Source organism: Poeciliopsis prolifica, unplaced genomic scaffold (assembly GCF_027474105.1).
Source record: "Poeciliopsis prolifica strain line A6 unplaced genomic scaffold, Auburn_PproV2 SCAFFOLD038, whole genome shotgun sequence".
NCBI lineage: Eukaryota > Metazoa > Chordata > Actinopteri > Cyprinodontiformes > Poeciliidae > Poeciliopsis > Poeciliopsis prolifica.
In genome coordinates this window covers 1,860,078-1,884,761 of record NW_026562413.1, presented here as the reverse complement: position 1 = coordinate 1,884,761, position 24,684 = coordinate 1,860,078, and the positions used below count along the sequence as shown (strand labels likewise).

The following is a 24,684-nucleotide window of genomic DNA, read 5'->3' as shown; positions in this document are numbered from 1 at the left end:
TATAAAACATGTGATGCTGAGAAGTGGATCGCTTTAACCAGCCATGTTCTGTGTTGTCGAGCCTGAGGTTTTAAATTGTGCCATTGTGTATCTCTTGCAGTATGGAGGACCAAAATATTTATGCTTTTATTTTTTATTATGTCAGTTTTGGTCCTCCAAATAGCAGATGGCAGTGAGGAGTAGCATTATCTTATAGCCAGGACTAACAGAACAGTAATAACTTTATTTCAGGCTTCATTCGGTCTGTCTGAAAAACGAGGTTATTAGTTCTATTGGCAGCTTCAGGAACGGAAACGGGTCCCGCCTGTTCTGGATCAGTCATAAGGCAGAAAATGGGCTTATTTTTTCTTCTTCTTTCTTTTTTTTTAAACCAATGCCCAGACAGCTCTCTAAAAGGTAAAGCTGTCAGACAAATGAGTCTGTCTTTCCAAAATGTCTGGGAAACCTGAGGGAGACGTGGAAACGGTCTGGAAGGAGAAGACTACACAGCCTGGATAGTTTCAACAAAGTCCTCACTCACCTCATATGACTCTTTCTCTCTGGCTCCACCTGCGACGAGTTAAACCTTCGCAAGAATGACTTAATCTACACATTTATTACCAGCTGTGGAAACTTCAGCAGTTTAGAATCTAAATCAGGCAACCAGTGGGAAAAAAACACCTTGAGTTGCATTTATTACAGGATAATTACTGTTACTTTTTATTTAGTCGAAATAATCACAGATGCTTGTCTAAACTAACTGCTTTACCTTTTTGCCTCTGGTATGTTTCCCATTTTAAATGTTTTGACCAAATGCAGGTAACAGCAAAACGAGCTGAAGTCATTTTCTGAAATTACGTGCAACGAGGAAAAAGGCGCCATTTCTTCTAGAAAATCCAATATGGCTGCAGACATGTTCATTTTTGAAGTTGGTGGGGAAAAAAACGTCCAATTTACAGATAGAATTTGAAGTGGGTTGAAAAAGTATTCGCCTGAAATGTTGTAAACATTTTAAAACCACGAGAACCAGTTTGTTGCCTTTCGGAGACAAATTCAGCTTAGGGCCACAAAAACTATACAACATTTCAAAATAAAATGGATGAGTGAATAAAGACAATCATCATTATTTTGATTATTTGGTAAAAAGAAAAATATATTCCTTTTTGATAAAACATAAAAAAAAAAGTTTGCAACCTAAAGACCAAAACATTAGTTCACAAAAACATTGCTTGCACTATTTGTATTAAACTAGCATTTAAATTTCTTAACATTTTAAAACGGCGAACAATTTTTTTATTTTTATATTTTATTAAGAGCCAATACATCTGGTACTGCAGGCTTCAGATGCCTCCTCTACAAGAAACACTTCACAATTTGTCCCATAATAACCACAACGTTGAATATATTTCATTGAGATATTTTCTAATAGGCCAAAACAAAGTAATATCTACCTACAAACTATCAGGATTTATTTATTTATTTGTATTTATTTGCTTGATTTAAGCATTTTTAGACCCACCTTCAGTCCACTTCCTATTTTCAAAATTAAATGAGTTCAGTCAGATTGTCAAGTCTTCCCAGAGATTCACTATTAAATTCAGGTCAAAGCCATTTTAACACATCAAATACTTTGAATTTAAATTATAATATTGGAGAAGGCGAGCTTCCACCCTTCTCTGCAAAGAACACAAAATCTTACCGAGCATTTTCGGTCAAATTATTTCAAGATTACAGCTGAAATAAGACAAAAGAAACTTGCAAGTAGCTTTTCAGCTATTCAGGAGCTTATTTGAAGTCAACAATTCTCTAAAAAGTTTCAGTTCACAAGCAGATCATTTTACTTATAACAAGGTAAAAATGTATGGATCCAGTGGATCTAGTACTTATTAAATTCAATATTAATGAATTATTGTCTTAAAGGAAGCTTTTATTTCTAGCTGGAAAGTTACTTGTACAAATAATTTTGTTTTATTTTCAGTGCTACAATATTTGCACAAGAAACGAGACCAAAGATGCTTATTAAGATTTTGTGTTTTTAAAGCATCGTCTCAACTGTCGTATTCATAAACGGGTTTTCTTCCCTGATTGTCTCATGTTCAGCTCCAACCTTTAACCTATGACCTCTGACCTTCACTCTATGATGCTGCCATCACCATGTGTTATTGTGTTTAGGCTGTTTAGTGTGTTTGTTTAGAATCACACTTATTGTTCATTCTTAGCCATGTAGCTGATATAATAACAGGAATCTAATTAGTAAAAGAGACCAAATATGTCTGACCTTTCAGAATTGATTTGCCATTTTTGTCATTTATGTCCCTTGTCACAATTTTTATTAAATTGTCTGGCTTTTGTCTGGATATCACATATAATTTGCAGTAAATATAAGGGGATGGGAAGGGCTGTCAATACTTTAGACAGATGACTTTATGGGAAATCCAAAGTACAAACTTTGAAATCTTGATTCTGATTGAAAAACAACACGACGGCGCAAACAAGAGTTATAATCAAAGTTTGCTGGAAGCATTGCTTCTTTATTTTCTCGCACTCATCCATTCTAACTTCTGGAATTAAAACATTTTGGCCACACGGTCATAAATAAGCCAACATTTTCACTTTCACCCATAAATATCCAGCTTTATATGTATGGATGAATAACCAGTGACTTTAATGTGATCTACAGGTTTGCATAAAAGGAGCGTGCTTCATGTGAAGGTTTCTTTTTCCATCTGGTCGACCACGTTGTGTTGATTTACTGTGAAACCAAGCAGCTTCCATGCCAGCTCCTCAGCTGGTGAAGCAACTAAAGCTTCATTCATCGACAGAAGGAGCTGACGTGTTGCGGATCGTACGTTTGCGCTGAGATTTCACAGTGGATCCCTATACCATAATTTCTGGTCAGTGCCATGCAGAAAGCGTGGTGAGTCGTCGGTTTGGCCGGTGGTGGGATGAGTGCTGCAGATTTTCCCAGACTCGCCCCTCCTGAACCGGTTTGCCTCCACATCCAGGAGGGAATAAAAGCTGCCAGTCAGCGGAAACATGTTGTTTTTTTTTGTTTTTTTTTCTTTGAGGTTTTCAACTTTATGGGAGGAAAAATGAGTCTGAGGCCGGTCGTCTCAGCTGTCATTGTATGGCTTTGAGTCTGCAGCTAGGTGAGGTGTAGTGGTGAAGTGGAACTGATGCATTACTTCATTTGTCTTATTTGTTCCTTTTTTTTTCCATTTGCTCATGGAAAGTGCGGATTTTAGCCTCAAGTTGTCCGTCTTATAATTTCTGTCTTGTGGTGAGTTGACAGCAGTTCTGGTAATCCAGTTAAAGGAACCCGCTTGCGTGACTCAAGCAGAATCAAAGATGCATAAAGAGTAAACTGGAGGCTCTGCTGCTGTTTAGCTGAGTCATATTTGCTCCTCCACCGCAAGCATTAATGAGTCCCACCTGGCAGCGACCATTGCATGTAAAACAGCTGAATTTACAAGCAGAAACTGCTTATTGAGCGTGAGATTACGTCAAAAGCAAACTGATGGAGTGGTGGACAATGCGCGTTTAAAACCCCTAGGACGTCCAGAACATCTGAAGACCGTTTCTGACTAAATTCATGTGCTGCTCTGGACTCGGCACATGATCTAAGCTGCAGCTTCAGTAATGACAGAGGCTGATTATAGGCTGGATGTTTAAAGGCTGCTGGAAAATGTAACTTTAGCCCTCATGCAGCTCTGAGCCATCATCTGCCTGCATGTTTAACTGTGTTTGGGGAGATTTAGTCAGCTGCAAGCACATATTTGTGTGTGACTGTAATTTATAGTGGTTCAAATGATAAAACAAACTTCTTTAGATCTTTCATTTCTTCTGATAGCGTCAGTTTTGCAGACCAATGTTGTGCTTGGCAGATGCTTTTGAAAAACACATTTAAGTACGTAATAAACATACTCATAATTGAGCCAGATTTCTGTATTCTGTATTATTTTTATCTGTCTGATAAAATATTTTAACCGTAAATGTTGTGTTTTCATTGGTAGTAAACGGAAAATAATTATAATTTACTGAAATATAGGATTGAAAACATAATTCGGGGTGTAAATTGAGTTACTGAAATTAAGGAGGTTTTTAATAATATAATTTATCTCAATAAACAATAAAACTTTGAGTGAAAAGCCATTTTTAATCATTTAACCTTTTACAGCACACACCTTAAATAATAGTTAATAATAAAAAGTATAAAGAAACAATATACGTACACATATAAGAAATAAGTATTTCATGAAGCTCAGATCACATAAATTTATTTTTAAATTTGAAAACAGAAAACATCTATTATTAGATCTGGGATGACCAGCGGCGCCCCCTCCTGGACGGCGGCCAAACTACAACAATTTGGAACCACAACAGTGAGAAAAGGCCCAAAGGATTAAAGGATTGTAATTAATCAACTGGAACTAATTTTCATCTAATAAATCAGTAATGGACAATTAATCGTAAGTTCACCACTTCATTGATTGCAAGCATAACTCAGAGAATTATGGCCTCAGGATGAAAAAAAAACAAAAACTCAAACATTTCCAACTACACCAATAGGTCAAACATCTGGCAACAGTCCAAACACCAATATTTTCTCTCAGTTCATCTAAATAAAACTCATTTAGATCCACAAATATTAAATGAAGTTTACAAAAAGCGCCTTTCATTTTTGACAGATGTTTAGTGTCGAAATTTGTTGTAATTTTCAAATAACCACAATTTTATGTATATTACTGATAAAACGAAAAAAGTCACATCTTTTCCTCACTTTGACAAGAAAAAATCTATATAATATATTTAAAGAATATATAAATTTTAATGTCATTCTGTTGTATAAGTTTAATGCAATGCAAATTACTAAATCATGCTTTTGTTAGTGTATCTATATTTAAAACATAAGCAATCTAGTGATTTTTTGGGCGAAAGTTTTAAAGAGCCATTGTGAAATCTTTGATTAAAAGCAGAACCAGGACAACTTTCACCTCTTCATTATCCAGTAAAGAACCTGAAAGTACATCAGTGTGTTCATCTTCTTGAAGTCACAATGGAGGATTTCTGGAATAACTAGAAGATTGTTACAAAGAAATATGAGATTTCTTTTCTCTTTTATGTCATCCTTACAACCTGATTTGTTGGTTCACATACATTTTAGTCAGAAAGTTTCTCTTTATGTTCTCTGAGGGAGAAATTCCTTGTATAAATGATGTTGTTCTGCTGCCTGTGGAGTTAATCTAGGTCACTGTGGCAGCTGGTCCAGGACTGAAGCAAGACCTCTGATCTCTTTGAGCGCTGGCATTTCCTTCCCAGACTGTCACCTGGGCGTCAGATTCCTCAGGTGTGCAGAGCCAAGAGATGCTGCTGAATCACAGGGCGGCCACCACAAAGCACCATTCAGCGTCTGCACACTTCCCCATCTTATTTTCCTTACTAGGCAACAAAAACATTCAGGGAGACTGCATAAATCTGAATCTAGTAAAAAGCTAAACGTTTAGCCAAATACACTGCACAGAGAAACATGGTTCATGGAGGTTGTGTTATTTTTGATTTTCTGTTTTGTGGTTCTATAAACATGTTGTTGGGGTTTGTTCTTGTTTCTTGTGGTCGTTGCTCCGGTACGCTGAACGGAGCAACGCATCTAAAACCAACACTAACCCTCTGTTTGTGACACCAAATAAAGCTATGTGACTTTTATATAAAGTGAACGAAAGCAAAGTGTTGATTCAGTCAAATATCTTGAATCTTAGAGACTTGGTTAATTTAAAAATGCTATTAGTTAAGTTTAAAGCGAGAAAAGATTATTGCCAAACATTCTTTGTCCTTACAAAGAATTGTGATAGAAATAAAAGAGGAAAATTTCCAAAGTGAAAATGTTTGTGCTATCATGCATTTTGCTGCATGGAGTAAAAACTATGGAACAATTTGTTTTATAGTTAATAGTAATGTTAATAGTTAGTAATGAGGACAATAATATATTGTTTGCAACTCGTATTGGAAATTTAATGCATACGGCCATGAAAAGAAAGGGACAGATTTACACAAGATGTTTTACTTCTTTCTGCTCCCTTTTCACTTATTGGTAAGTAGTAAGAGAATGCTTGTGAATTAATAATGAAATTTGTTAAATCAAGTGAATAAACTAATTGATTTTAGTCAGAGATATCTCTGCTGTCTTCTCTAGTGTTTTCTAAGTTCCCTGCATTTATTCTATCAAGAAAGAAAATCAAGGTGGTGGTTAACATCAGCCCAGCAGCTTCTGCCTTTATATAATAAATAACCCTGAACAAGCTGCAGAGGTGAATGAACAGCTAACAGCAGTTAATAGATAAAATTAAACACAGCTAAAACACACTATATGTACATGAAACATGGCAAAATAACATACAAAACCATGCATATAAATGAATTTGTCTAAAATATATGTTAAATATATGTTAAACTATAACAAAAATTGTAGAGACAACACAGAGCAGCTGATCCTAAAACATAACAGTTATAGAAGGACAACAGAAAAGGGGAGGAGCTGACGGTTATTCTTCAAAAATGAATTTGAAGAATAAATAAACACATTTCGACAAACTTCACATCTGCAACATTATGTGAAATTATAAAACCTTCTGTCACTTTATATCAACGGTTCACAACATTGTGTTGGTTTATCAACATGAAATCCCAGCGAGATGTACTGAAGATTGGGCTTGACAAGATGTGGACAGCTGCACAGAATAATATCCATAAACCTTCTTTCAGTACCACATAAGCTATGATGGACAGTTATATACATTAAATCAGACACTGCTTACTTCTTTGACCTTTCTTTCAATTTCACTTGCCATCATGCTTGTCTCATTTCATATGTCAAAGAATGTCCTTGGCTCTCCATTTGTCCAATGTGGTAGACAAAAAGGATCTGTCATCTCTGATCTAATGAGATTTAAAACAACTTTTAAAGAGATATTCAAAAGACATTTGGAAATACTCTTTGTGCTTTTGATATTCATTTATTTTGTGCTGTTCATTAGGTCAGAGTGCAAAGTAAAAGTCATAGAGATGAACGGATCCACTTTTTTCATTTCCGATACCGATACCAGTATCGGTTCGTCGCTGATACCGATATCAGCGCTGAACCGATTTAACACTTTTCTTTTTTATAAACACAGACATATACTGAATTACAAATTTATTTGATGACTTTGCTCTAGCACAGCCCACTTAAACACACAGAAAGCTTTACAATGTTGGTCAAACATTTAAAAACATCACCTTCAGTCAGTACAACTGGGAGTATAATAGCCAGACAAAAACAACACCTTGGTCGATGTAAAAAATAACATGTAAAATATGTAAAAAATAACATGTAAAATAACATGTAAAAAATAAACTGCAACACTGTGAAATTAGGAATTCTAATTATTATGTAAAATAAATAATAAAGCACGATGACACTCAGCACACAAAACACAGAATTAGATGGAAGATTTCTGAGGATATCCCCAACATTTCTGAGCTCTTTGGGCCAACATGTAACCCTCCTTTATTCTCTATCTAAAGATGCTGTCATGTTTTTGCCTGATTTTATAATTGTGTATGAATTGTTTTCATTCAGATGTGCCCAAAATGTCCACATAACTTTATACTTTGGTCCATGTTTCATGTAATTTTTAAATATTACATTATTGATGTAATATCAATAATGTAGGCAACTCAAACTCTGTGCTTGAGTAGCTATTTACCAAATACCTTTTTACTCTTACTTGAGTAATTTCTTAGACTTTTTATGATTGCTTGAGTAAAAGCATGTTGAAGTAGTACAATGTTTGGTTTCTCTACCTCTGGTGGAGAAAAGTGTCTTTTGTTTACTTGAGTTTATTAAAGTAGAAACATAGATTCAAACAAATCTGAAATATGTTTCTTAAACTGTAGGCCATTATGCTTTTTATTGAATATGTTTTTTTGTGTCTGGTTTGTCTGTTGTGTTTTCTGTGCAGGTGACTTGCATCATCAGTTCACCTGCAGCTGCAGTCGATGCTGATTCGACTTGTCATGGCTCTGGCTCATCCTTCCTCTAATCTGACATGCGTCCTTGGATAACTTCCCGAACATTTCAATCTTCTGCATAAGTTTCTGTGGATGCCCTTCCTCCCAGCACCCACACCCCCTCCTGGCCGTCCTGCGTCACCTCCATCCCGGCTGCTGGATGGGGAGGGAGGTAGGGAGGGAGGGAGGAAGGGAGTGAGAGAGGTAGGGAGGGAGGGAGTGGGCACTTCACGGTTTCATTTGTGGCGTCACTTTCTCCATCTCCCTCCTTTCTCCCCGAGCCTCCGAGCCTGTCAGAGCGCGGCTGCAGCTCCAGCTTGTGTCTACCTGCGCAGAGCATCCAGCCGCTTCCCCCCCTGACCGGACAGACGCACTGCAGCACGCAGAGAGGAGCTGACGGAACAGACTTGCACCGAGCAGCCAGGCCGACCTGCTCCAGCTGAAATGCTGCTGACACCAACCAGGTAGGCTTTCCATTCGCTTCATGTCTCAATAATGACTCCATGCCGTCTCTTTTGCGCTTTGCATTGTGACGGAGTGAAGTTCATTGCAGCTGCGGATAAGTGTGAGGTGCATTGCTGTGCAAAAGTTTTAAACCATTCCATCATTTCTTAAACTTTGCTTCAATCCTAACAGGCTTTTAGTGTCTTAATGGGGATTTAAAAAAAAAAAGTTTTCCTTGGACTTTGTTTGCTTTGGCATTGTATTTCTTCAGAGTCAATTAAGTTCAAGAAATTAAGATTACCATGAGGGACTTGGTTAATTTAAAATGCTATTAGTTATGCTTAAAGCTTAAAAGAGATCATTGCCAATTAATTTACAAAAGTTTTTTTTTCATAAGATCAAGAGATAACAGACCTGTGTGTGTGATTTTCTGAAATATTAGAAAATATGGATTTTCAATTTCAATTTTAACAATATTGACTAATTCAAGAAACATAAATAAAACTGAATTGTTTAAAACTTCTAGAAAATATTGTTGTTTTGAGACCATTTTCTAGTAATATAACAGAATTCCACTTTCTCAGAGATCAATAAACTTTAATTTCCAGGTCAATTTAAGACATTTTAAATATCCAAAGTAAAAACAACTAGAATGTATACTGAAGTCTTTGTAAACAATTGTCCTCAAAGAAAAGAACTTGTGGAGACCAAGGCATCAGATTTAAAACTCTTGTTATTCAGTCTCTGGTTGAGCAAGATAGAAAAAGAAGAAAAACAATCATGCATATAGAAATAATCAGATTCATTTTAATTTATTATGTAATTAGTTGATTCATATGTACAGTGTTACAGGAAGAGAACGTCATGTGAACATTGAAGCATGGAGGTGGAAGTGTCATCGTTTGTGGATGCTTTGCTGCTGCATCATCTGATATATCACGGCTTCTACCACATTTTGAAGGATGTTGGAGAAAAATCTGTAGTCCTGGGTCTGAAACTGGACCCTGCAACACGACAGTGGCCCAAAACAAACCAGTAAATTCACCAAAGACAAGTTAAAAACCACTAAATGTAAGAGCCTGTATGAGTCAAATCCCAGATCAAAACGCCACAGAGACGCTGTGCTCAAAAATCTCACAACTGAAAGTGAGCAGAATGGTGAACTTTCTTTCTTCTGATGTCAGAAACCGTCAGATGGCGACAAGAAACGTATCAGCTTTCCAGACATTTCGTAATCAAGAACTGAATATTTAATGAGGTGTCCCTATTTTGTCACATCACACTGTAGTCGACGCAGTAGATAAGAGATAATCATGTTCCAGCTGTTTGCCAGAAGTCACTCTCTTCTTTGGGAACCACCACATTGATACACAATTTATATCTATCAAACTAATCTATGTGTAACAGGTTCAACTAAAGAAATCAGAACCTACTATGTCCTGGTGGCACCTACCAAATGAACTGAGTTAAAGTTATTTATTATGTTTAGACGCAACACTTAAACATTTTACACTGCAAAAAACTGGCTCAACAGACATGACAAAATTTATGATATTTATTAAATTAACAATAAAAATAAAGCACTGAATAACAGTGTAGCAACCAGTGCAGCAACGTTCAATTGCATGTGTTAAATCCTCAAAACAAACAAATGACGGAGAGAAAAACTTGCCTGAAACAAAGAGGAAGTGAGATTTTAAATGGCTGAAGCGCAGATATCTGTCAATCAACACTCTGCTGCCTTAATCTAAGAAGAACAGATGTTGAAACACAAGGAAAGAACGTCACATACACCTTCATATCTTTTTCCCATTTAAATTCAGATCACTTTATTTTACATGGCTCCAGTTCAGAACATATCCCACCCCAGAGCATTCCCATTGGTTCTGTAGAGAGAAACTCAAAGTAACGCAAAAGGCCTCGGGCTGGCAGGACTTTTAATGTGAAAGAAAAGCAAAGAGAGTACAAAAAGGTAAGAATGGTAAGAAAATGGGAGAAAAGTGCGTGAACTTTATGTCCTCCAGCAGCCCTACGCAGAAGAAGTTCAAGATAATCCAGACAAAAAGAAAAGTTTTTAAGTCTAGTGTTGAGGGTTCGAGTGGTGTGGATAAGATATATCTGAAAGTAGCCAGGATCTGGATATTTAGAAAGCCAATACAAGCCATTAAAATAATAATAATTAGAAGAAATCTTGACTTGTTGGTTGCAAAATATATAAAAAAGGGGGGAAATAATTATTTTTACCTAGTTCTGTAGCTGTGAAAATTTGCATTATAGTTTTATCAAGATGAAAGCAAAACATATATTGTATATTCATAAACTGCAGGTTTTTATGTACTCTGGAGATCCAGGATGCTGCTTTTAGTTTTGAGTGCTTTCTCCAAACGTTGCCTCTGTTTCTGCAGTTCACCTTGAGCCGCAGGTAGATTTAAGTAATGGACACACGGAGAGCCAGTGGTCACATTCAGTCATGTTCTAGTAGCTTCTGTTTATGTAACGCTTCAATGGATTCTGGAGTTTAAGAGGTAAAGACGTGAAGATTCAGATATAATATTCTATCTTTGCTTGTAATGGTGAATCAACATTCAGTACTCATTTCTTATTAAACTACTTCAAAAAATGTCAAGCAACTGCAAGTTTCAAGAGTGACTCTGAACCCCAGTCTGGGATTTAAAACGAGTCCCTGGTAGTTTTTAAAGGCGTCAATCTGACAATCTCTACCATACCTTTTCTTTTCTATCCATTTTTAGTTTTCTTCTTGTACCTTTGACAGAAAAACTGTATTATCTAATGGTTTGTATTATTAATCTAAACGTATTACATAGTTACTTCCTGGTAATGTTAACTGAACAGCCCTATTTTTGCAACTGATTGATTTAATCAGTTCACTTGAACTGAGCTCTAGTTCGTTTGTCCAGAAAGTCAGATTTTTTTTGTGGAGGTGTAAATGCTCAATCGGACTCTGATCCGGACCAGAAAAGAAAACTCCGGTTTTCCCGAAAACCAAGTCATCGGTTCGGTTGAAGTGAACGACGGGGTTTGAATGTGAACGCAATCCGACCGGTACTGCTCCAAAAGCAGGATGTGAGCCACATGGCAGAGCATTGTGGGTAAATACAACCAAAATAAACCCAGTTTCTAGCGCTACAGTTTCTCCTTTGCTTTTCACCAGAGACAAAAGAGAAATCCTACATCCGCTAAAATCTGACGCTTCTCCGTTTTTGTTTAGATTTTGTGAAGCAGGAAATTGCGCTGGTCTTCTTCGTTGGTTTTTGTGTCGTTTCCTTCAATAGTTTCTTGTGCAGCGCCACCTCAGGCAAGGAAATGAACAGGCTTTTTAATTAGTTTGGTTCATCTGACACAGTCCAGTGTGAAAGCAAACTGCACCAGCTGAAAATGTAGCAAATGTTGCGATTTTGGTCCAGTAGACTCTGATAAACCAAACTCTAATGGTTTATCAGGTCTTCAAACAACATAAAACTCACTCATGATGAACCTTTTTATTTTTAAAGGATTTTACGTCCAAGAAGTCAGGCTTTCTTGCAATGTTTTAAAGTGACTGTAATCAATAGCTTTTAAAACATGCTGATGTTTTTTTTTTTTTTGTGATTTTTATTATCTTCTATTTAATCTTTTTTTGAAGCCTTTGAGAATTAAGAACGCTCACATACAGAGGAAAAAAAGATACCTGGTAGAGTTCTAGTTCAGAGTTGGTTAGTGGTTTTACAAACAGAAAAACATTGCTCTCAAAACGACCAGGTACTGCAGTGAAAATAAGTGGAAACATAGTTTGAAGCTTTTCCAGACCCACTGGATGGTGAATCATAGTGGGTGGCTTTCTGGCACAGAGATGAATGTAGTGGGGAGACATCCTGGTGGTTTTTCTTGGAGATGTGCGAGCGGAAGAGGAAAAAAGCCTGTATCATGGTGTCAAGTTAGTACTCTAACTTCTCTCACAGATAATTAACATTATTTAGAGCCTTTGGTCATTTCAGGTGCGTCAAACGACATGTAATTTTCCAACCGTTTTAAGGTACCTTAAAACCCAAATACTGAATATTGTTTTTTACTCCAAAAAAAAGAGAAAAATCTCTGCCCAGTCTTTTGTGCAGGTACACTGTTAGTTTGTTGGATACTTGGATGTTAAAAGTAATTGTTTTGCGTGTAGTAGGTAGAGTTTCCATAATACACAAACATAAAATCTAGACTTAAACAGAAATCTGTCATAACACCCAAAAACCCAATTCTTAAGTACAAGTAACGTTGTCAAATTAACTGGTATTTTGATACATTCAGGATATATTTTTTAAATCAGTTTTAGTTGTGCCGTTTTTATCTCCTTGTTTGGCACTCAACTCTGCATAGCATTGCTCCAGACATTATCCCTTTCTCTCTGTTGCATCAACGTATCTGATGGCTGAGAATCAAAAGGGTGAAGCTTGAAAGTTTCTGGAGGAAAACCTTTGTGACTTTTCTCAAAGAAATGCTGGAAAAGTGTTGTTTGGATGTATCTTACCTGTTAGGGAGTGAAAAAACAAATACTTTATATAAAGCAACAAACTGTTAAAGATGCCGGCTGGCCATCTGTTTAAATATTGACAGTGTTATAAAATTTTATTTGATGCATTCAGCTGAGAAAATTTGAAAATTTAGGATTTAACTAGAAAATTTTCCTTGTAAAAGTTTAAAGAATCATCTTGATAGTTTGATTGTTGTGTTACCATGGTTACAATAGGGTGTAATCTTTGCGTTTGAGTTTGTTCACAAATACATCACAGCAAATAACCAATAATCAGTGATTGATTTTAAACTCGGCCAATAAACCTGGTCTCCCTCTCACAGAATCACCTTATCGATATTTAAACATGTTAGTGATGCTGAGGTTCTTAGTAAGAAGGGGCACAAGGGACGGAGGATGGGGACTGTCCTGTCTAAGGCCCCATATTACCTTGGGCCGGCCCTGCATGAACAGCCGCTGCGATGCAGATCTCTGGAATCCACCTGGAATCTACCTGGAATCTACCTGGAATCTACCTGGTTCCCCCGGTGGCCCTCATGTCAGTCCACCGATGCTTTGGGGACATTTTGGTTCATTTAATTGTGGCATGTTTGACTTTAAGCATCAGTATTTCTCTGATGTTTATTGTGTGAACTCTAATTGGACCGAATCCTCTCACACTTGAGGTTCTGCAATAACTTCTATTCACAGCCGCTCACCTCCAGCCCAGATCCTGTCAGCGGTGGCTTTAACCCGCCTGGTAGTAATGTAGTGGTACCAGGTGGTACCTCTGGTGAGTGGTACCATGGTACCGGGCTTTGAGGTGCGTTGCGACTCGCGGTGACAGTCGGTACCCATCAGGATGTTTGATATAAAGACAGACGTCCTTTCTATCTGTCGGTGGTACCGACCCAGACTGCCTGTAGAACCGGGCCTTCAGCATAATGATGAAGTTAAAGTCTGAAGTTTCTCTGCAGCTTTTCTGTGTTTTGGGGCGAGGCGGGTTTTGTCCCGCTATTGCGAGGACAATTATGAAAATATAAATAGAAACTGTTTTTCTAAGTCAACATCAGACCAACGTTTTTATTCACAAACCAGTGCATGAAAAAAATATTCCTGCCCATGATTTGATAGTTAGAGGCACAGATCCTCCTCCTCCTCACCAGGGACCTGGAGTCTGAACAACATGGAGCCAGAAACTGAGGGTCATTATTACATTGAAGGCAGCCAGACTAGTTTATTTTGATAAATCATTATATTTAGTGACATATTATTGCTGAGGGCACAAGCAGGCCTCCTGACATACAGATTGCACGTGCCTGACATATCAAGTTTTACCACGCTGGACCCTTTATGAATCGTGAAAACCACAGATAGAGCAAAGTAGTTAGAGTATTAAATATTTATCTTCTTAAGATAATAGGCTGGACTCAGGCTCACACCACAATGTAATTGGCCGTATGCTACTACTGTAGGCAGGACAGCGTCTGCACACGTCAAGTCATTGGAATGTGTGTGTTGCTTCTGGCATGCAGCTAACTGCAACAAAATTGATAGTAAAAGACAACAGAGCTACAGTGCTCTGTTGTCATCTCCAAGAAGAGCTGACAGTGGATAATATAATCTATTTGATTACACTAATCAAAAAGAAAGTTTCCATGAAATTCCATAAAGCTTACAAAGTGTTTTCCATTTGACAATCATGTGAATAAATCAGAATTTATCTGAAACTCCATAAAGCTTACAAAATGTAACCACACAAACCAGCTGGTAAATTGTTAATATTGTTTCATACAAAGTGATCACAAATAAGTTAACTCTAGCAATCAGAATATAAGCTTTCAAAATAACAAGTACATACTGAAAAGATCTCATTTAAGAGATTGAAATGGTAAAAAAACAAAAAAATTAACATGTTGGAACTTTTTCAAACAAATGCAAGAAACTTATCTGTTTTAAATAACCTATAGTGCTGTTTCTGGCAACAAGAAAACTACAAAGTCAGCAGAAAAATAGATTTTAGAGAGAATTCACTTTTCTGTTTAAATCATCTTTTTGTGTGCCAGATGTTGCTTTGGGTCTTTTTGGTGTTTTGCACGAGAATTTGTACTTTATACAGCATGTAATTGTACTGCAACCACACTAAAATCAAAAATCTGGGGTAAACTGAGCGTACTTGTAGAGTAAGAAAGCTAGACGTTTACACCTCGTAAAAGCTCAATTAGTGTGCTTTAGAGAAGACATGTGTTGTTCCATCTCAGCACTCCTCTGAGCTCGCTGCACATCCGTCAAACAGACGTGTTTGACCGGCCTGAATTGGGATCCCGAGTCATTTTCTGGCTTGCTGGTTGGAACCGGGGACGAGGTCTCCCTGTATTGACAGTGATGTAACACTCTGCAGAGACCACCCACGAGTTACAGCACAACATTTGCAAATATGGTGTAACCTCGCTCTTTATGTTTCTTGATCTACTGAATATATTTTAAAGCGATCCATAGACCAGTGGTTGCTAAAGATTTTCTTCTGGGCCCCCCTACAGATTACATTAAACCTCCCCCAAAAAAGAAAAAAAAAAATCACACACATCGTTCAACCACACATGAACCTAAACACATATTTTGTTTTCAAACTCCACTGAAGTTTATTTCACACTTCACTTCAGGTTGCAACAAAAGAAACTACAAATCATCTTTACAGTGAAACACTTTTGTGTAACTGTTATTTATTTATTTTTTTCATTCATCCATAGCGCTTCCCGCACTCCTCCTGCAATGGCACTGCGCCCCCCCTAGAGGGCGCACCCCACACTTTGGGGACCTCTGACTTAGGCTAACATATTTTCATGTTTCAATAACGAAAGCAGAGTAACTTTGTAGTCACTTTTTATTTGTCTAATTCAGTTAGATGTAATGAATTTTTAGTGTTTGCTAGTTTTATTGGCTATAATTAGTTTAATGTTGTTTAGTTTCAGTTTAGTTTTTATTTGCTATAGTATTAGCTTTTGTTTTTTCTCATTTTTTTCTCAATTTTAGGTGCAGAATGCAAAAGGATTTATGTATACATTGATTTGGTAAGGAGTATGTAATAGAAGGTATCGTTTCAGAAAATGTATTCAGTTATTGTTGGACAAGAAACAATTGGTTGGTGCTATCTACCAACTTTTGCTGTCGCCATTTTGCGGGCTAGCATTAGTGTTAGCCTGCAACAGTATGTTCCTGCACAAACATAAACTGTTGGTGTGGAATAAAACAAAACAATTTCACATCAGTTTAAAAGTCTAATAAATAGATTCATAAACACGAAAACGATGGATAACATTTCTATAATTTTGGTATGTTTTAGCTAATTTACAATATAGTCCTATTTAGATATAGGATTTCCCCTTTAATCACCATTTTCATTTATTTCAGTTAAAACATTTTTTTCTCAGTTTCAGTTTTTGCTAGTTTTGGTTATAATGGCGTTAATAGTCTGGAGCTAATCTGTGTCGACGGGATAACAGTTTGCAGACCCCTAAATGCACTGGGTGGCATTGATTTCAGCTTGACTTTTCTTCAGTGCCATTTAAACAAGAGGAGCTGCGAGCCTTCAGGGGCAAATGCAATATAAAGATGGCACAACACCCAGCAACCGCAATTATTCTCCTCTCCCATCAACTCGATTCACAAACTGTCATTTGGGCCTAACAGTGCGAGCGTTTGAATCAGTGTCCGGGGTCTTAATGCCGCTGTTTCTCTTCTACAAAGCCTGGTGCACAGCGATCCTAAGTGCTGAAAACTTCCCTTTTGAGCCATGAAAAGAGCAAGAAAAAGAAAAGAGAAACAGTGTGCGTGTGTGCCAGTGGCCTGTCCTTTAATTTTCCATGCAGCCTTTTGTGAGGGAGTTGGTATGAAGTGAAAGCACAGTGTGCAGCTGTCCCTTTGGCTCCATGCTTACTCTTTTATGAGCCGTTTTCTTGTCAAGAATACTAATAGTGATACCAGCCTTGTAGAGTCCAGCCAGCTGCCAGAAAAACAGACGGCGATTATACTGCCATAAGAGAAGGCCATTTCATTTGGCAAAAGTCAATGAGCTCTAGTTGTGCCGACTCATTTCAAAGAAACTGTTTCACATAAATGCAGAAAGTATAAATTTATTTAGCATTTTGTATGCTTCAGTTCAGAGGTTATAACTTTAATAATATAATATCTACTCTTGGGTTTTGACTCCAACATCCACTTTGCAGTTTGGGATATTTTTTAATCAAATAGGTGTGTCTGGGTATCCTTTTTATTTCCATTTTTTAGATAATACTTATTTTCTTATGGCATTATTAACAGATTGATTTGTTTTGTTCTTGCTCTGCCTCTGCAATAGTTTCTTTCGAAGGTGACTTTTATGCTTCCTTGATGGTATCTGATGGCGAAACGTGAATTGTGTCGTAAGACCACCATTGTCAGTAGTTTCTTAGGAACCAGCAGCTATGTGTTGCGTCATACTCAGAAAAGATCCATTTACTCTGTTTACAAGCTTGTACGTTTCGGAAACATTGCACTCTCGAACCCGTTTTCAGTCTGTGCCGTAGTCAGAGAACACATTCGGTGGTTTCATGTAAATGTACACAAAACTCTTCCTTTTTCACCTGAAACTGTTGTCGTGCTAACAGGGCCTAAGATCCTTTCAGAATGAGCCGTTTTAGGGCGTCCTGTCACTTTAAATCCAAATAAGCAGCTTGGGTTGCTAGCAGTTGCTAGGTAGCAAAGACCGCCAAATGTGACGTAGCATTTTCTGTATACCAAAACCACTTTCACCTTTTTCCAAACATGTCTGGGTGTTTTTTAAGCTCTTAGGCTGTTTTTAGAATCAGTTCAGGCTCAAATCAAAGGAAAAAAAATGCTAATCAGATTAAAAGAAATCTAGTAATTAGCATTTATTTGCTGTTCTGTTTGGGTGGCATTTAAATGTTCTGCCCAGGTTTCAGTTTCTGTCACAGCTTTAGTGAATTCATCATTATTACCAGAATATTTCCATGATTTCAAACTTTTGATGGCTACATAGATGGATAAGCGGTTGTATGGAGGGAGCATGTAGCTATTAAAGGAATGAACTGACCAGAATGTATTTAGCGGACTTGCTAAGTCCTAAAGACTTAGAGGAAGTATATATGGCAGCTAAAATATTCATTGATACTGCGAATGAACCCTCTGAGAGAAACTATGATCTCACTGGACTTAACTCCAAGGTTTGATCGCCTGCCAGGCCTTATTGAGTTGCTGGGGCAGGGAGAGCTGCTGGCACAAGTGGAGCAAGAGTATTTAGAAGTTTGGGCAGATATTTTTAGGAGCGCTCAATTAATCATCAGACATCATCCAAGAAACTAAAGTTTTCAAAGCTGAGAGTCTCCACAACATCTAAACATCCCTGTCTCTGATTTTCAGGACCTGTCTCTCCACATGGGAGGTTTGTCTCAATAAAGATAAATCCTCAGTAAGCTTCAAAAATGATCTCTGAATAAGTTTATATATATGGAGGAGGATTAGGGTCAGTGATGATAAAGTTTTCTGACTGAATTTTCTTACAATTCTAATTTTAATATCATGATTCTGATGATGATCTCAGAATTTTGACCATAATCCCTTATTTCATATTCTTTAATCTCAGAACTTTGACTTTTTTCCTCAGAATTATGACTTTAATCTTAAAATTCTGACTTTTTTCAAAATTCCAACATTGATCTCAGAATTTTGATGTTTTTTCCTCAGAATTCTGACTTTAATCCCAAAATTTTTGCTTTTCTTCTCAGAATGTAGTTTTTTCCCCCCTCAGAATTATGAGTTTAATCTCAGAATTCTGTTTTTCTTTTTCTTTCTTGGAATTATTTTGACTTCATATCAGAATTTTGAGGCGCTGTGATGTCACTGCTGTATCACGTAGCTTAAAATGACAATTCCTCAGTCACAGAAAAACTTGTGTAGATCACAGAAAGCGTAGATCCAACATGTTCTTCCGGAAAGTTCATTAGTCTCCCTGATAAATCTCACACTGGTTACTGACTCAGTTCCTCCCAGGTGCCCATTTCCTTTAAAGTCAGAAGTCTTTATTTAGTTTTTTTTGTCCGGTGTGTTAAGGAGTCTTACCTAAGGTGAAACACTGAGTCAATCAAAAATGAGTCAAAATGCATTTTGATTATTATTTTATTAAGAAATTAAGCAAAGAACATAGCAATGACTCCCCTGGCTAGTCCAGGGAAGTAAAGAAAATATGAAGATACATTTTAATATCCACCAGTCCTATTACAAAGATTGGAGCAAAAGGGAGTATCCCACCAGTTTCAGTTTATTTCACAACTCTGGTATTTGCACCTACAGACTGTGATCCTGGATGGTTTAAAACCAGTTCAAAAACGGCATTTATTATGTGTTTCCAGCTAGCTGCTTCCAACATGAAGAGTGCTTTATAGCTAGAATTGATTGACTGCTTGATTGATTCAAATAAAACAAAGTTTGACATAAGAGGTGACCCTAATCTTTATACATGTGACTTGGGTTGAACATAAGAGACCTAATCTACTCCGCGATAAAGAAATAGTGCAGAAGCACTGTCTTTCCACAATGAAGGAACCTTTCCAGTTGTTCCAGAGGTTGTATGAGGTCACTGCAGACATCCCGTCATGGCTGCTGGGTTAATAACAGACCTGGGCTGGTGATGGAGAGCTGGACAGATGCCTCCCGGCTGAGACACTGTGTCATTAGCTCACGGAGGTGATAAATAGCTTGAGGTCAGAGGCCTGCGGCATCGATTTCCCTTTGAAAATCAGAAAAATCTGCTGTATGGTTGGGCTTTTAGTTGCTTTCGTGGCTCCTGTAATTTACAAAAGCCCCCACAGTTTGTTCAAATCACATGGATTCTTTCCTTGAAACCAGCTGGTTAAAATGAACTAGTTTTAGTCGGATTCATGTGACATTCAGGTAGAAAATGTATAAAACCATCACAAAACATTTGCAGATTTCAGTAGATATAAACACACAGATTTTCATTGTTTTTGTTTCATAACTAAAGTACTACTTTGATCTATATACCCTGTCGATATATACTCCATCATAGTCTATAAATGACTTTCAACCATATACTTAAGATAAAAAATAAACAAGATTAATGTTAACAAAATAAATCAAAAGCAGAATAAATCTGAAAAAGCAGTTATATCAAATAGATCTCCAGTTGTTCTTGTCAAGAAATGAAGTCAATCAATAATAATGATAGTTAATTGAACAGCAGGATATAACCAGGTGTAATGCACATGCATGATCAATTTGAGATCAATGGAGTATAATTAGCTAAACCAACAATATGCACGCTTTCCAGCATCAAAAATCTATTTTCTTTGTTATTCTCCAGGAGATTTAGAATAGTACTTTTCATCTTAAATGCAATTGTTTCTATTTATTGTTCTAAAGTTGTTATTCTTCAGGACATGTCATATCTTTGAGTCTGTATTCTAAATTGATGGACAATTAATCACAATGTTGGTGATTGTTTCAGGTCATTTATTGTGGTAATTAGAGTGATTACTGTTTTATCTTTCCAGATATGTCCAGATCCTTCCAGTCATCTGTGCAGTTTGTCATCTCACCCTGGCCTTCCCCATCCAAACGCCATCAGCTCACGGTGAGTTCACATTTACTGCCTTACAAAATCATTGAAAAACCGTCTGAACTTTCACCACATTATGTGACATTAGCTGCTTCATTATGCATTTGGTTGCAGTGAATATTTATCAAGAGGTATCCACCTTATTCCGAGCTCCCATGAGGCTTTGCGTGATTTATGGGCGCGTCTTCCGCCACTACCCGGAACCGCCATTTGTTTACATGCTCACACCTCCCTAACCGGGTTTCCGCAGAGGTTTTAAGCTATAAAATAAGTGGGAACTCCGACTATTACAGCTTACATGTGGCAATATTGTTTTACCACTACCTATAACTAATGCCGGGACTTGAAGAAATGGGCGCAAATAACCCGCACTAGCATAGTTAGCTACTTCACTTCCCTTGACTTTTTATCCACACAATGAAACGAGCACATAAAGCATTTTGGATTCTCTCTGAAAGCCAAATTATTTTTGTTTCCTCATTTATCGGTAGGCGATGAAAACTACCGCCTTTGCTTTGGGAACATGTTCTAGACACACCTGTTATTGTCAGCAAAAAACCTACAAATTACACGAAATACTGCTACTTCCGGTGAGCGCCGGAAGTAAGACCCGTAATCGTTTCCACAATAAACCTTCCAGGAATAAGGTAGATAAGAGGAAAGCAGGGTTGAATATCAATACACGTTACAGTTTTCAGAATGTTAGTGGAAAACTTTATTTTATTTAAACTTTTTTTTACTAATTTTTGTGCAATCACATTAAGCCTTTATAAGCTACATAAAAGTTTATAGTTATGATGTATAATAATTTGTATTTTTGCAAAGGAACTGTTTTTGTATTTGCTTTAAGTAAGCAAGCAAAAAATATGCTCGATATATATGTCTAATTTCACCATGAACTAGTGTTATTAAGTTACCATATCCAGGCTAAGAAAAGAGATAATTATATTACCAGAATAAAGTCAAAGTAATACAATAATAAAGTTGTAATAATATGCAAATAAAGTCGGAATATGGCAAGAATAGTTATAACATTACATTCTTGTTGGAGTCCATGAGAACTCCAACAAGAAAAGGCAGTTTTACAGCTGCAATAAAATGATGGATGTGGAAAATGTTGTAAAGCTATACTTTATGTTTATTTGATAGAGATAGACACACATTAGCCTAGACAAACTGAATAAGACAACAGTCCCTTAGTGTTTATAGCTAAGCTAATTTGTCCTTTTCTTGTATTATTGTCTCCTCCATGTTATTTCTAGCATAAAAGTAAATAAATTTAGTTTTGGGAAGCTTTCAGAGCCATTTCGTCCCCTGTAATGATGTTTTTTTTTTTTTTTTTTTTTTCTTGTTTCCATCAGATGACGTGCGACAGCTGAAGCTGGACATCCCCCATTCAGGTCCAATTCTTGTTCCTCTGGGCAGCTCCATCTCCATCCCTTGTTTCGTGTCTCTGTCCTCCTCCTCTTCTTCGTCCCCGTCTGTTGTCCCCCGGGTGAAGTGGACAGTTGTGTCCGGCGGGATTGAGACGCAGATCTTGGTAGCGCGGAGTTCAAGGGTGAAGATCAATGAAGCGTACCGCGACCGCGTGGCACTGCTGAACTACACGTCGTCCCCTGAAGACGTTTCTCTGTGGTTAGGCGATCTGCGCCACAGCGACTCCGGTCACTATCGCTGCGAGGTGCAGCAGGGACTGGAAGATGCCAGCAAAGTCGTGCAAGTCAAAGTCAAAGGTAGCATCAGCATGTTGAGGCTTATTTGAGATTTCTGTCTGTGCAACACTTTCCCCCAGTGTATTAAAAGCCTGGTGGGCCACCAGGCTTTCCTTGTGACCCCGCCAGGCAAAGCAGTCTTTTCAAAAGACTTAAATAAATAAGTCTTTTATTTAAGACTTTATAGTTGGTGTTCAGGGGTTAATCTTACAATATTTCAATAACACAATTATCAAGTGATATTTTAAAATTCAACCGTCTTTGAACTCAAAAACATGACTTGGCAAATTTTCTGGGGGAAACCTGGTGGAAATTTTGAAAAATATTTGATCATACTGTATCCAGAGTTGGGTTGTAAATAGTTACATTTATTCAATTACAATAAATTTTTAGGAGTATTTTTACTATGCTATACATTTTATTTTTACTTGAGTAATTTTATTATGAAGTATTGCAACTCTTGAGTAAAATTTCTGCATTCTCTGCACACTGAATGAAAAACAAACATGTTTTAATAAAAAATTCAGACACACAATGCAGTTTTTTTCAAGTTTCATACGTTTTTTTGTTGAAAGAAACTGATTCAGAAATTTTTTTCTTTTGCCTGATTTTGTTGTCTTTTGTTACTTATATGAATTGTCATTTTCGTGCAAAAAATACCAAACATTCCCACTTAACTTTACCTTTTGGTCCGTCTGATTATGTCATTTTAAGATATAAAATTAATAATTTGATCACTTACTCAGTACTTGAGTAGACTTTTTACCAAATACTTTTTTACTCTTACTTGAGTAATTTCTTGGATGCTACTTTTCACTTTTACTTAAATAAAAATATGTTGAAGTAGTGCTACTGTTAATTGACTACAATTTTTGTGTATTCTTCCCAGCTTGCTATGTGTCAGCTGCAAACTATTATATTATGACATGTTAATAATTGCACTACCATAGTATCCAGTATATTTCTGAATGTGTACATATGTTCTGATGTTTTCAGGTGTGGTCTTCCACTACCGAGATGCTTTGGGTCGGTACTCCTTCTCCTTCCAGCAGGCCCAGAGGGCTTGTGAGGGGATTGGTGCTCAGGTCGCCACACCCGACCAGCTGCTTGCAGCTTATTTTGATGGATATGAGCAATGTGACGCAGGTTGGCTGGCGGACCAATCTGTCAGGTAGGTTTTTTACTCTTTAAAGGGGACCTATTGTGTAAAATGCACATCTTTGTCTTTCTATTTGGGTTTCTGCTGCTTCTAAAAACAACCCAGTCATTTTCTGGCAATCAGTTAATGTTTTTTTGGAAAATGCTTCAAAATCTTCCCTGATTGTTAAGTCACATTTAATGGGCACTGCACTGCTACCTAGCAACCCCAGCACGTTTGGTCAGCTGGTTTTATAGTAGTATGCGCTGCATAATGGCTGCTGGAAAAGTGTTTTGTTGTTGACTTACCATCCAGAAACCACTTACTGCATTCATTTTGGTTGTGCAGGAGGCTCTACTTCTCCTTTTCAAAGATACATGGTTGCATCTTTTTGTAGCCATTTTCATGTGCGAGTGTGAACGTTGAGTTGGGGGGCATGGCCAGCAGCAGATCATCTGGATTTAAATTGATAAGACACCCTACAGCAGCTCATTCTAGAAGAAAATACAGACTGAAATCTCATTGGAGAATGATTTTGTGTAAAACAAATATAACCAAAATGTTTTGTACAGCACTACTAAAGCTCAAAGCATAATATCTTTGAACTTTTATTAACCTAGGATTTGTTTTTTATTTTGTCAAACCAGCATTAATTTCTCGGTCAATCAGATGTCAGTTTCCTTTTAGAAAGCATTATTCTTGACTGACGCAGGTATCCAATCCAAGTGCCCCGTGAAGGTTGCTATGGAGACATGGACGGGCAACCAGGAGTGAGGAACTATGGGACGATGGATCCAGATGATCTCTTTGACGTCTATTGCTACATAGAGCAAATTCACGGTACGATTTATCATAGTGTAAAATTAGATGTGGTATACACAGAAAGAAACACTTCAAATCAGATGTTTAGATAAGCTTTCTAAAAAGTACACAAAACTTTTTCTCACTGTTTGGCAATATTAGGTTATTTTTTGCTGTCATACATTCTTGTGAATATCTTGTGAGTTATTTATATTGTAAGTTGCAATCTTAGTGTACTGTTGAAATGAATTTCCTCACACTTTCAAAAGGTATTTTCAAAATTTACATCTAAATTTAAAAGTTTAGAGTCTGTGGACAATTTCACTGCTGTTTCTGGATCTTCTGGTTCATAAAACCATGAGATGGAGTCAGACTAAAAAGTAGACAGATGAATAAAAGTCTCAAAATAAAGGATATTTTCTTAAGACAACCT

At 37.1% G+C, this 24,684-nt stretch overlaps 1 protein-coding gene across 1 annotated transcript in view; it reads left to right on the top strand.

Moving 5' to 3' along the window:
- The first annotated feature begins 8,306 nt into the window (after positions 1 to 8,306).
- The window catches only part of LOC129375056 (brevican core protein-like), a 30,241-nt gene continuing 13,863 nt past the window's right edge, over positions 8,307 to 24,684 (top strand). Inside the window, exons 1-5 of the mRNA XM_055053868.1 lie at positions 8,307 to 8,489; positions 20,536 to 20,615; positions 21,962 to 22,333; positions 23,309 to 23,483; positions 24,163 to 24,290. Coding sequence (XP_054909843.1) covers positions 8,470 to 8,489; positions 20,536 to 20,615; positions 21,962 to 22,333; positions 23,309 to 23,483; positions 24,163 to 24,290 — 775 coding nt within the window. The 5' untranslated portion in view covers positions 8,307 to 8,469. The remainder of the gene's footprint in view (positions 8,490 to 20,535; positions 20,616 to 21,961; positions 22,334 to 23,308; positions 23,484 to 24,162; positions 24,291 to 24,684) is intronic.